Raw genomic sequence first — 13,959 nt, 5'->3', positions numbered from 1 at the left:
TATGCATTTATTCTTTTTTAATTCTCTTAAGTAAGTCTGTGCCACCTTCATACTGATATTTAGCACCATGTAATGGGATATTCACCATTTAGCTTCTGGTGAATGTGCAGTATGTTATTTACTCTGCGTTAGAATAAAGGGTCGAATTGTAATAAAAGTTCATCCTTGCTTTCTGCAGTAGAACATCAATGCTGGAAGAGCAACAGCATGCTTTCGACCATGAAGCTGTAGCTTATTTACAAACAAAAGAATGCCCCCCTCCCTCTTTTCCCAGTTGCTTATTCATGATGAGGATTTGATTAATAGTACTACAGGTTAGGTTTCCTTTACACTGGAAACTAAGGTAGGTTTTAATCACTCTGTCTTAAACTGAATTGGAACAGTGCACACCAAACAAGCACGGCCTGGCATTTCAATATGAGCTCCACTATTTTTACCATTTCTGTATGTTCTATGAGAAGACTGGTGGTGAAAGATGCAAGTATACACACAAGCAATCACATTTTTTTTTTTTTAGAAAATGTAAAATAACAAATTTCTTGAGGAGGTGGGCAATGTGCCAACAACCTGTAATACACCAGCATGTCTGTTACCCCCACCCCCTACCAAGAAAGAATTGTATTTTCTTCTCAAAGTTATTGGGATAGAGGGTGGAGGGGCGAGAAATTTTATTTTTTTCTAACAGACATGCTGGAGATAAACAGCTTTGGTTGTCAGTCAAAAGGCAGTTTAAACTCAGATTAATTTTAGGGATTTGGGTTTTTTTGTTATCGCAATTTAGTAAAAAAAGAGATACTTCTAAATTGCAAGCTTATGCCCATTGCTCTTTGACAGTGAAATGATATTCAGTGTTTCGTTGCTTTTGCACAGCAGTTCATAGCTATAGCCTACAGACTAGTGTATATGAATACTATCAACAAAACCATACATCAGGTTCAGGAGTGGTCCATTTTTTTTTTTTTTTTTGTAGCAGCACTGTAGGCTTCTGACACCATGAGGTGGTAGATACCCTGCAAGTTCATAGGGTACAAACAATTACAGAGGATAATCCCATTATACCACCTTGTGGCAGATATTTTCTTTCGTGGCTGTGCAGAATGACTGCCCCTATTGTTCTCTATGCTGCCTGTTGGTAGCTGGGGGAACGACAAAGGAGTCTTTTAGTTCATATGTTTTATTACAAGAAACCAAGTTGATAACAAAATGCTGGTGGAGCTCTTCCCCCACTCCTTGGGAGGTAGAGTCCTCTGACTTTGGCAGCTCATACTTCTCTGATCCCTTGAGTCTCTCTTTGCTCATTGAGCTGGATGCTCTGTGCCTAGCAATGTTTCTGCTGTCTATGAGCAGAAGCTGCTTTTTTGCTCCTCCTACTCTTCTCTCCTCCCCATAGCACTAACCATGCCACCCCTGCAGGAAAAAAAAAAACCAAAAGCTTGAGTCCTGCTTCAACCTTACAGGTGTTAAAAGCTCTAGCCTTTAGCCATGAATAATATCCACTCATAAGTTGTTCATTTTAATCTGTGCATGGTTGCCACAAGACCTCCAAAATTAACTTAATAATAACTGTATTTGGCTTTGGTTTTGTCAAAAGCTTGTGAGTATACATGAAAAAGCAAGAGCTAGAACAGGGAAGAAAAGAAGTGGCTGTCACTCGGTGTCTTCTTTTAAATATTTTCCCCAAGACCTCAGTTTCTTTAAAGCAAATACAAGTACACTGAGGAGCAGACAGTAAAACATCAAAGATAAGTCACTGCTTGAGGTGAGAACAAGTTCTTATGCCAGGTCCAGCTTTCCGTGATGACAGTCACAACTAGCACCCAAAGGCCATTGCCAGGTGTCAGTCTCTGCATTGAGGTTTTTCTGAAATATTTCTGTGGTTCAGACAGCTACCTGAAAACATCTCAAGCCACAAGAAACAGATTAAAGATTCAAGTTTCACTGTCTGTTATATCTGTGTTAAGAAAAGCTAACAGCTTGATCCCCTTCCAGGCAAGGCCAGTGCTCTGGAGCCAGCTGCTGGCAGTGCTGCATGGGCTATGAAAGGTCTCCAGAAGAGCATACACCATCTGCAACAGCGATGTTTCTGCAACGTTCCGAGCAGCTCCTGCTGGTTTTCAGAGATGCGTAGTAGCTTTGTTGTGGCTATTACCCTCAGCAAAATGCTGAAGAGCTTTACAACATGATACCACCATTGTTCTGAGTGAAAACTGAAGCATCTTTTTTGCATGTGCACAAAACAGGTTGGGATATGCTCATGGTGAGAAAAGATACAGGTCGACCCCTTTGGACAATACAGCCTGTGCAAATAATTGAATGCCTGGAGGCATACGCGAGGAATGCATGGCATGACTAGCATCGGGAAAGGGAAGGCAGGATGCTGTACTCATAGTAGGTCTGGTCTACATCAGTCAGCTGTTGTAGGTGTAGCAGGTCTGCAGTATTTAACTTTTCTGTGAGACTCAAGTTTTTGTCTCTGACGCACAGCATAAGACTTCTGATCCCCTTAGCTGTTGCTTCTCTTTGTACATAAGGCAGGCACTTAAAAAGACTTCTAGGATAGGAGTTAAAACTCTTTCTTACTTTTTTTAAATGAAGTTTGTTTCAAAAGAATCTGCAGTTTTGTTTTGGTTTTTTTTAGCCTTTCATATGAGAAGACTGGAAGCTGGCTGATGACCTGACTATTTACTTGAAGGAACACGGCCTTTTTAAAGGAAGCCCTACAGCAACCTGCCTCACTCTGCCAAGGTAGCCAAAGTCTCTGCATAGCCAAGTATAATGCAGCTGACCTTCACCATATACACTGCTACGGAAGCACTGTACATTAAATGTCTGGTCCCTAGTGCCCAGACCCATAGTTCCTAGTTTCCAACTAGTTTTTTCTTACTAAAGTGCAATGCAGAGCATGCACCGCCAGCTTTCTGCAGTTGTAAGTATAGCTAACAACCAGTACAGTTTCATTTTTGAAAGCATGTTTTCAAGGCAAGAGCTTAACAATTTGCATTTTTGTAAACTGGGTGCTTGACCTAATTGAGCATAGATCAGAAGTAATGTGTGACAAATGCAGGGGCCTTTGCTAGGGAATGCCACAGCCCTGCCATTTTGGACACCATCTTTCTGGTCAGATTCTGCTGCAAGCATCCTTTGGCAATTGCTTGATACCAGACCCCTGGGGCATAAGAGGGAAGATTAATTCCTTGCACCTTTAGAAGGACTTTTGAACTATCTTGGACGCCTAAGATATAAATATACTGTCATCCGAACTTGCTCTTGCCTGCACTACCAAAAATAAGTATAAATTTTGAGGAATGCAAGCCTTTGTAAATACTCTGCTATTCTCAGCTCTCAAAAGAGCAACTGTGTGATTTTATTTGTGATGTAGCATTACTTTTTCAGACAGCTAACATGACACAAGCCTAGAGAAAGCGGATGCTCCATTGTTTCAAAAACTAGCTGCTTTAAAGTCTGGTAATCTTAAAGTGCTTATTCAGTGTTATCTGAATAAAAGATATTCCAGTATTAGATTTGACTTTGAAAATCTGATAGCATGATAAATCTGTTGTTGTTGCACTAAGGTCGATGTTGCACCAGCTACTAAGAAGACAATTCTTTCGCTTTCCCCTCAGAGGAATTCATACTTCAACTGGGCGAAATAAGTATCTCCAATCACCATAAGTGCTAGGAAGATATTTGGGCTCCTTTCTAAATTGCAATGTAGGACAAAATGTATTACCTTCACAGTACATAATTGTTTTTACACGGAAGTCAGTGAAACCTTTCCTATTCCCAATGAAAACAAGTTTCAGACTTTTTAATTCCTACTGACAGGAGTGGCAGCAGAACTGGCCTGATAGGATTTCCTCCATACGTGTCTTTACACTTTCTTTGCCAGTGGAAGTGATCAACTGCAAAGTGATTTAGCTGTAATGAAAGCGTGAAGGACAGCATCAGGCTGGTTTTGAGCTATAGGGAGAGATGATTTCTGCAGACAAATGGAAGGAGGAAAAAGGACCTATTCCTCAAAAATAACAAAAGAGTTTCTGAATTCTTCAGTCTTTTAAGAAGACTTCTCTTCATTCTTAGAGTAAATACAGCATTTTTCAAGCCAAAAAAAGTGTTCCAAGCAAACATGATAAATGAAAGGATAGGACGTTTTTATTGACTGCAACCTTAACCACAGAGAGAAAAAAATACCTCTCCATAAGAAAGCAGCATGTGTGAGTAGGTACATGAATTCTATACATGTCTTCAGTTATGGCTTGAAAGTATCAATCCGCAGTAGTAATCTAAGACAAGATCTGAAAACTGTTCAGTGTCTTCACTGGCCTAGTAACTGATCATTTTCTCCCTCTAAGTTTTGAAAAACTGAAAAAGTGAAATCACGTTTTTCAATAAGGTACCATTTCACTGAATGAGAATGAACGAATAGCCTCTTTAGGAAGACCTCTTACAGGTTAATTTCCTTGGCTGGGTCTTACCTGATGGCATCCTTTTCTTCCAAGGTTGTATGCTTTAATTTTGCCTCTTTTGAGGAAGAAGATGGGATTAAGATAGCCTAGGTAATACATGGGAAGACAATGACTTTGGTTAATCTTTACTCTTACACATTGAACTCTAGATGAATGGTTCCAGCTTGACCTGTTCCTAAAGCTTCAGTTATGGCTTTAAAAATTGGCCTCATCCTATGGAAGAAAGACCACCATGTATTAAAGCATTAGTTAAAATTAAAAAGGTGAACATGTAACAGTGCACAATAAATGAAGGCTGCTGTTGGAGGGAGTGGATTTTTCTGCTACTTTCAGACCCCGATGCCCATAGTTGCTGATTAGAGGAGATGGTGGTCCTTCTGGAAGAGACAGATTGCTGATGGATGGCTTCAGTGCCTGAGGGTGCTGGATGCCCTGAAGTAGGAAAGGAACTTGTAGCAGAGGCTCACCACAAAGTACCAGATGTTTCGAGCCATCTGTGACCTTGCAATGAAAATGCGCCAGATGATCACAAGGAGGGTGGTGTTGAATGCATATCGGATGTTCCTCAGCCTGAGAAAGAGAAAGAGGCATCTTATGGAGAAAGACAAAAACAATATAAATCTTCACAGCTTGCTGCATTTGCTACAGGTAATTTTGTAAGAAATCCTGTTTACAGGTGGCCCTTGGGCTTTTTGCTATTCCTGTTTTGGTAAAGACGCTGTGCCTTAGATGTCCCTACCATCTTGTCAAGGACTGTGTTGAAGTTATTGTATAGTGAGTAGTTAATGGGATAGATGGAATACATATATTTATTGCAAGTGTCTCTTGTTCCATGTACTGTCATTTCAGACCAGAACAGACAATGAAGTCATACTGAGAGTTGTTTTTTTAATGACAGTCTAGATCCAGTACTTTCTGCTTTGATTTGGTGTATCGGCTATTTTTTACTTAGTACGATTGGTGACAGGCTGGAGGACTTTTGCAGGTGCTGATGAATAACATTCTCTTTTTTGGTTGAAACCTTGCCTTTAATATTGGGAAATTACTCAATAATCATAAATGGTCTTCACTTCTGCAGTATTGCAAGCACTGGGGGTTTGGGTTTGGGTTTGTTTTACACTGTTTATTTAAATGGGATTATTGAGTCTTTACGATGCTAATCATCTTGTCCTCTTTCTGTTAAACAAAAACTTTGGCAGTTAGCTCTAAGTCCCACTTTCCCAGTGTCTGACCAAGGGAAGAATAGAAAGCTTCATACATAACGTGCCCAAGACTGGTTTAATTTTTTTCAAGAGTCCTTGTTTTGTTTGGGTATTTTTGCAAACTTTATCACTGCACTATACCACACTGCCTATTTGGGCTATGAGGCAGTTACTGGCCTGTTACAGAGGTTCTAAATCCTTTAAAAATGATGCAGGAACAAAGAATTTGTTTAGGAATCCTTGCTATGGCAACAGGCTCTTTTACGCTTCTAGCATTTACAGTGCACAAAAATGGTTTTCTTAAAGAAAACAACTAGGTTTTTACTCCGAGGGAGCTGCTCTTTCTCCTTTTGCCTGCACTTCTCAGTAAAAGGGCTGGAGAAGACAGGAAGAGCACAATCTTTAACTGAATAGGAGAAGAACAATCTCAAATTGCTCATTCAGACTCTCTTAAACTGTCACCAAGGATGGAATGCACAAGCTCTCCACCGATTTTGGAGAATTTTTGCCCATTCTCCCGAAGGAATTAGAAACTTCAACTTTAAAATGAAATTTAAAATCATACAAATGCTTAAAGTTTTTATGCAATGTCTTTGAATTGCTAAAAACTTTTAGGAGCTGCAGAAAATCTAAATCTGACCCTTATTTTTCTATTGTAATTCTGAATGATGAAGATCATCTGCATTCATGTACTCCTTTTATGAATTGTAACTTCATTACTCAGTCATCTGCTAGGAAGGCATAATATCTAGCCCCTGATTGTTAGTGTCTCTTTTTGTTAGCGTTCTCTTTTTCTTCAGGATGGAAAAATAAAACACTGACAACCCTCTGCCTTAAGAAATAAGCTATACTGTGTTTATCTCTGTATTATTCAACAACAATTATTGCAAAGTAAATAGAATAATTTTTCTCAAAAGCCATTCAAGGTAGCCAGGAGCTCTTGACCTTGTCACTGGGTATGACTTACTTTCGTAAGTGCTGCTTTGCTGCTGGAATGCCAGCCATGTCCTCATTTAGCAAGTACTTCTTAGCACCTAGGCAGTAGCTTTCAATGTATTCTGACCAGTGCAGCTGACGAACATCAAAGTTGTATAACTGGGATTTAAAGACAAACAGCAGAAGTTAAATGCTAGAGTTCAAAACAAGTTCACTTATTCACATCAATTCTTCACTGACCTCTGTTCCTAACAAGGCCCTTTCACTGAAGTTCATAAAGCCACCAAGTTTCCTAGAAGAAATGGGCACTAACAGACTATATTTCACAGCTGTCAATTAGTGTCTTACCTAGCTGGGTACTTGGGTAAAGCAAACAGAAATTTAGTGCTAGCTGGCAGAAAATAAAAAGACGTTTGTCTTTCAGGTGGCAGTTTTTGCATAAATACATGTATTTGTACACGCAGGTAAACAGATTCACCTGAAAACCTCCATGGAGTTTTTAATGTGTCACTAGAATTACGTATAAATAAATGAATTGGACATTGAATCAACAGGTGCTTCTGCATCAGTATTACTCTGCACTGAGCTGCATTCTCTCTCAGCATCTAGATTGACAGAAGTCCAAGAAATGGGTTACTCTGGTGTTTGGCATCCAAAATTCTAATTGTAGAGCCAGTTACCCCAGACAATTTCAAAGGCTGATGTTGGAAAAATTGTTAGCAAGATCTCAGGTGGCTGCCTGTCTATTACAGCAAAGAAAGGATTGTAAAGAGAAAGAGGTCATCTTGTAGAGAAATTTTTTTTTTTTTTTAATGAGTGAGTGAAGTGAATGGCATTTCTTACTTACAGGGTCCTAAAAGGGAAGATACTCAGAAAAACACGTTTCTTTCACCCCCATGCCAATCCAGTCCATATGCTTTGCACAAGAGCTTTGGTATCAGACCAGCAATAACTTGAGCAGAGAGGGGTTAGCCAAATATGCCAAATACAGAGGGTTAGATACTGTGCAGATCCCAGTGTGTCTGTTAAGATATGTATAGAGATTTGTGCTGCCCATAAACTATCTATCTTGAATACTGCTTACAATGTAGTGCACATCACCAAGTTCTCACAAGCAGCTTGGTAAGACTAAATCGCTGTCTAGCTTGTACTGAGATCCTTGATGTTCCTTTTTTTCCTTTTCTTTTCTTCCTCAGAACTAGCTCCTATTGTACCATTTAGGTTCCCTCTACATCTGCTGTAGCCACAGCAGTGCCACTGCCCTTAGAAGTTAGAATTTGCTGCATGCACTCCCTCTGCAGACTAGGGAAGAATATTCTTGACGCTGCTGCTGGGAGTCTTTGAGAATGTAATGATGTGAATGAGATCACTTTGATGTGAATGTTAAAGTATCTCTTTGCAAGGAGATACTGACCAAAGGTGCATTCAAGCTTATCACAAATCTACTCTTTGTATTCATTCCTTCAGTCTTTACGCTGCAATCCCATTCTTAAGGAGTAGTATTTCAAACCTATAAAGACTAGAAAAGAGCTTGACATCCTGCAAATTAATTGCTCTTTGGGGACTTAAATAAAATAGGACTTTTTTTCATGTTGTTCAGGATAAGACACTATGTCTTAACTAAATTTCCCCATGCAGTGCCCATTAAAACCCATGTGGCTCAAAATGCCAAAATTGAAATTTCAAGTAATTTCCATCTAGATCACCCACCACAGCTGTCATGTTAACTGGAAAGACTTCAGTGACTGACCTGTCTCAGAAGAAAGAGCAATACACCTCAGGAGAAAACATTCTCCTATTATAAATGGAAGGTTCCTGATAAGTTATTTAATAAAACAAGGAGAGAATAAATTATTTCAGGTTGAAGTCAATTCCAGTCATCTAGGCAGATGTCATTCAAAAGCTCAACAATACACCAAAAATAAGTGCTGCAGATGAACATAACTGGAGATTAGCAACCCATATTAAGGACATACTTACCTTTTTGTCCTCTGTGTTAAGGTGACTCATTAACATATTCATATTATCTGAAGACCAGTCCCAGGACTGGGTGGAGAAATACTGCAGGAGCATCATAGACTTGTGCAGTCGATTGATAATCTTCATCATTCTGAAACACAGGAAAAGTGTCAGAGGTGGATAGGAAGTTTGACCTTATGCAAAAGCTGTCGGTTTGCTCGATAGGTGTTTTCACCAATCCAGATGAACAGGCATTGCAATTCCTCATGAGCACTGCACTGGTGCTCACCAGGCTGAGAACTTGCTCAGCAAGTCTAACTGCTCTGGCTGTGTCTTGAGTGTACAGCTACTCAGCTTTTATTGTCGGCTGGAACATAGGTGCAAACATGCATTTCCCCGGGCAGGAAAAATGCCTAACTTACTGGCCAGAACTAAACTAGGGTTGGAGGCCATGCCTACATCGTGTAGCACGTGTGACATCTGAACTAGTATGAAAACAGCAGATTCCAAAACCACAAAGGTATATTTCTTGCCTCCCGAGCTGGATAATTCTCTTTCTACCACACAAATTCTCTTCTGTTGTCAAGCCTGAGTTGGCTCCCAAAGCAAGACTCTGATTTTTGGAGTTAGCTCCAGTACAGAGGTGATTGTATCTGCAGCATGGACAAGCTCTGAAGTCAATTGCTCAACTTTAGTTTTCAGATAATGGCATGATTTTTGTGCCTTTGGGCTTCTTTGATCTCTCTCTAAAATAAATAAATATAGTTTGTCTTAAAGGCCCTTCCTCTCCCTGTATAATATAGTGGCATTTTGGAGGGTTATTTTGTGTCCTTCCTTATACAGGAAGGGTCCAATAGCATGCACTCCTGGTGGATAACCTTGAAAATGATCCAGTACCTAAGGGTTTTGTTTTGTGTGCATGTATGTATAATTCTCTGAATGTCTTCCTGGTGCGTGTGTGTCCTGGTAAAGATGAAAGCTGCTTCAGGGGCATTGCTGCTACTAAACAGTGACTTTGGAAATGTAGGTTCAGGTCTCTCGTGTGCCTTGGCCTTTTTTTATTATTCATTTTTTTTTATATAAAAGGGAATGACAGTAAAGCTGTCCTACCTTGCAGGATTATTTTACAGTTGTCCCAATGGTCATGAGTACAAAAGGCCTCTGGGAGGCAGTTGTTTTAAAGTGTGATGTAGAGTGCTCGGTCAATTTTGAGAGAACACCACGTTCTCTCAGACCGGATAAGGGCACGAGAAAGCATTAAAAGGCTTATTTCTGTGGAAAACAGAGCTGTTTTCATGAGAAATTTTGAGCTGCCCAGAGGGTAACACCGTTGCCGTGACAAATAAAAAGCAGCAGTCTGGGAAAGAATGGTGCCAGGCTGGCCTCTCCCTGTGCAGATGTGACTGCCACAACGATAAGCACTAAGCACAGCAGAAAAAGACACAATGAGTACATCAATTCAGAGGAGAACTGCACAGCTTACCCGAAGCAAATTGAAAGAGTGCTAAAACCTTACATAGGCACTCCTACTCAGAATTAAAGGGGCTTTCATTTTAGAAGCAAAGCAAGCCATCAGATTAAAGGAACCTTCATTCTGAACAATTATGCGCACAATGATTGAATGCAGTTTATCTAAACTACTTTGAAATTACTTCAGATTCATCTTCCTGATTGTGCCTGTGTAGGCACTATGGAGAAAAGCTTTGTGAATATTTTAATACCTTTTACGAATTTGGGAAACGAAGTATATGGCTAGATTGCAAAGATCTGCAGTTGCCTCTCAAACTCACTCCCCAAAAGCCATCAATATCTTTAAAGTGTTTAGGGTTAATGGAATGCATCAGAAAAGAAAGGGTAAGAGAATCAACTAGGTGTCCCTACTTATGTTTGGAAAGTAGGCTGTCCACCTGACCTCCTGTCAATGTGGGCAGAATAAGTTCTGACTGTAGATCTAATGCAAAACAACATATCCAAGTGGCTAGAAGCAAGGGTGAAAAAGAGAAATTAAGCATCTAAAGAGGTGTATGAAAACTGTGTTTCATGCTAACTGATTGAGCTGAAATGTTGTGAACACATTCAAATTATTTACTAATGTGGACGAAGGAATGGTCCACCAAAAAACATCAACTAAGTAGAAACATGCTTTTCTATAGCCTCTGAGAGGCTATGGCAAAGATTTCTTATAGAAAATATCATTGTCCACTGTGGAGAGACTCAGAGGAAAAAAATCAAGTATTAGCTGTCACTTGATAGCCTTATTAGTTACACTTCAAAATGTGTCTTGTCTTCTAGAAAACTGTTTACAGCAATGATTTCTTTACTTGCTTCTATACTGAGCCTTGCATGAACAGATTCTCAGATCGCTCCAAGAGACTACCAATGATATAAACCACATTATGTTCTAAGTCATGGATAGATATGCAGTAAGAACATTAAGACGTTTAGTGCAGTTTTGCTAGACATCTGGCAATTTATGTGAAATGAGCTAACACTTAAAAGTAAGCTTTTCAGGAGAGGCAGTATACACAAGTCTAAAGCTAAAGGAGATGACTCTTGTACCTACTCTTTGGTAGATGGGGTACTGCGTGTGATAACTACATGAGGAACTCCAACTGAGTTACCCCCAAGTACCCTGCAATTCAAATTAATGAAGGGCATAGGCTGGTCCTGAATAAACAGTAGACTTGCAAAACCATAACCAGTTCCCAGATAACCTGTTGTATATAATAACCCATCACCTTATGATGAGTTGAGTACGGATACAGTAGAGAACTGAAGCCTGAGTCTTGGTCCTGGCAAAGAAGTTTCTCTTTTCTGCTTGCAAATCTGGGGTAGGGTCATGAAAAGAATTCAAGAAACTGCCATGAAGATGGATTGTACTTCAGTAGATGGGAGTGACAAGTGAGAAGACAGTTAAGCCTTGGTGCTCTGGTTTGAAGCAGAAGGAAAAATTAAACGGAAACATTAAAGCAGGTTCAGTGACACATTCAACTTTTTTTATTTGAATGTGGTTTACTGCCCTTAGGGGATAAAGGCCTGATATTTACGTAGCTGTGAAAAAAAAACAACGAATGAGACGCTACTATGCTTTCTACCACATTGCGGCAGTACCTGGATTAGCTTAAGTAGCACGTAAAAAGAAAAAGGGGAATTGTATTTTAAAAGAAATAAAAAAAGAGACTCAGTGAACACACAAGTTCATTGCTTTGCTGTGTTTGCTCAGGTCACAAATCTGAAAGTTCAGATGAAAAGATCTTTCTCAGCATGAGTTCATGCTGAGCTCTGTTTGAAATTTAAGTACAGTATTGCGGCCAATGTCCATTGGCTACCTATGCCAATCAACTTTATGAAAAGAAATGTCAATTGTAATGGTAATGCCAAGATCTTACTGCTGCCTGTTTTAACAGAGTTTGGAGATTTCAGGCTATTCTTGCTCATTCAGTTAACCTCTATTTCTAGGGTAATTCTTGCCTTCTGGATAACTGGAAGTCTCTTTATGGACCGATTTGCCTCTGTAGCAGAATGTCTGAGAGAAATCAGAGCAATACAACAGCCAGGGATGTCCCTGCAAACAGCTGAAGCCAGCTTTCTAACAAGCAGAGAAGCACAGAGCAGCTGACATGGAACACAGTGCTGGCATACTGCTCTTGTGTTGCACAATAAATTCTCCTCGCGAATGGCAGGGAGTAAAGGAGGATGTTGGCTGAGTTATGTTATTTACACCAGGATTCCTTCCACATGGGACACGTAAGCCTGTGTTCCTCCTAGCCATGACACTGCCAAGGCTCAAATACCAATTGTAATAGTAAACCATCCTCGTACCTACAATTCAGAATATTCATAGCCAGAAACAACTGCTTCCTAGATTTCAGGGCCACTGCTGGCAACTGCTAATTACACATTATGGGCTTATGGGGGAAAAAAAAATTAGAATGTTCTAAACCTTGCCAGTCTCAAGTCCTTAAGCAAGCTTGAGTCTTTACGCATGACAGATAGAAGCAATCACATCAGAAAAGTTGCAACGGTGGAAATCTTGCTATACAGAGGACAACATTCCTCTCCTGCTGCCTTGGGAACCTCTGAAGCTTGTAAAGCTGAATTTAAAACATGTGCTGTCCCCCAGGTACTGGAAATGGTGGGAACCCTAGGCTATGCTTCACTACAGCCCTGTGGTTCCTTTTCTTTTTTAACAATTTCCTCAAGACAAGGAAATGGGAAGACGACCAGGGACTCCAGGCTGAGGCAGCCAGTTCTCAGAACTTGTTAGAGATCTGCTCTCCATAACAGTGGCAGGAAGGCAGAAGGATGAAGGCATGTGGTTTCTTACCTGGGTTTTCTCCCTGTGAGCCTCATGTACAGGTCGTAGAGTATGGCTGGCGCCTTGTGACTGACAGTTATCCAGTACTGGTTTATCAAGTAGTTGGACGTCAAGTGAGCATTGGGCGTTCGGAAGGCCTGCTCCAGCGGGTTCCTTTTGAACGTGGACATGACGTACTGCTCTGTAAGGGAACAGGTATTTTACTTAAAACCAGGTGCTTGATTTCAGTTGAGTTGGGCACAACCATACCAACATGCTGCAGTAAAGCCCAAGTCATGGTGCTTAACACATTCTGCAAACTATGGCACTAGGGCTTGGACAGAATCATCTTATGGTCCCTTCTGGCATTAAAATTGATGACTCCATCTATTGCTTATTTGAAACACAATCTGACTCTAGACTTAACAGCAGCAGACAATCTTCCTTAGCAAAACACGCTTCAAACCAAGGAACTGCAGTTCTGCTGTCACCTGCAGTATATGTAGAAAAAAACTGCTAAATGTTAACATATCTGCAGATCACTGAAAACAAACTTTGATCTGCTAACATAAAACAAAAATGACATTTCTGATTTCAGATCAAATTTTCAAAAGGACTGATGTCAATATTAGTCTGAGTCAGGGACAGGTTGCTTACACACGTAAGGGGCTGCTTCTAGCAAGACTTCATTATATGCTTTCAAACTACATCTGACCCACAACACCAAATGCCTCAAGCCTGTTTTCAGAGGAGCTCTGGATGCAGTAAAGCACACATTTTTGTAATAGGAGGGAGAATAACAAGAAAGTAAGAAAAAATCCCAAGATATAGCATTATTTGGAAAATAAATAAATCATTTAAGGTTCCTTTTCACACTAGTGGTTTGTCTGTATTTGGAGATCTGTAGAATAAACTGGTTTGCAATGGACATTTAAGCTCTTAAGTAGATGTATAATTTTCAAATAATTCTCCTGTAGACTGCTTTCTCCTCCCTCCCTCCAAGCTCATCACCTTTGTACTCAAAATGCCCCATCTCAGTCACTTCTGTTCCCTACCCAGGGGATCACCCTCAGCCCACTCCAGTCGCAATTACTGTGTT

The 13,959-nt window shown here is 40.2% G+C and overlaps 1 protein-coding gene across 2 annotated transcripts in view; it reads right to left on the bottom strand.

Annotated features, from left to right (window-relative positions):
• Positions 1-4,767: 4,767 nt before the first annotated feature.
• Positions 4,768-13,959, bottom strand: part of LOC104288624 (fatty acyl-CoA reductase 1-like) — a 78,117-nt gene continuing 68,925 nt past the window's right edge. Inside the window, exons 8-11 of one of the 2 annotated variants that reach the window (XM_009887449.1) lie at positions 12,891-13,057; positions 8,585-8,714; positions 6,636-6,763; positions 4,768-5,036 (exon numbers count right to left, since the gene is read on the bottom strand). In XM_009887449.1, the coding sequence (XP_009885751.1) occupies positions 4,874-5,036; positions 6,636-6,763; positions 8,585-8,714; positions 12,891-13,057 (588 nt within the window). In that variant the 3' untranslated portion in view covers positions 4,768-4,873. Of the gene's footprint in view, positions 5,037-6,635; positions 6,764-8,584; positions 8,715-12,890; positions 13,063-13,959 lie in introns of both variants that reach the window. The other variant, XM_009887448.1, reaches the window with a different exon arrangement.

The sequence above is a fragment of the Charadrius vociferus genome, unplaced genomic scaffold (assembly GCF_000708025.1).
Source record: "Charadrius vociferus isolate BGI_N301 unplaced genomic scaffold, ASM70802v2 scaffold116, whole genome shotgun sequence".
Lineage (NCBI taxonomy): Eukaryota > Metazoa > Chordata > Aves > Charadriiformes > Charadriidae > Charadrius > Charadrius vociferus.
Note: the sequence above shows the minus strand (reverse complement) of the source record. Positions and strands in the feature narration are given on the sequence as shown.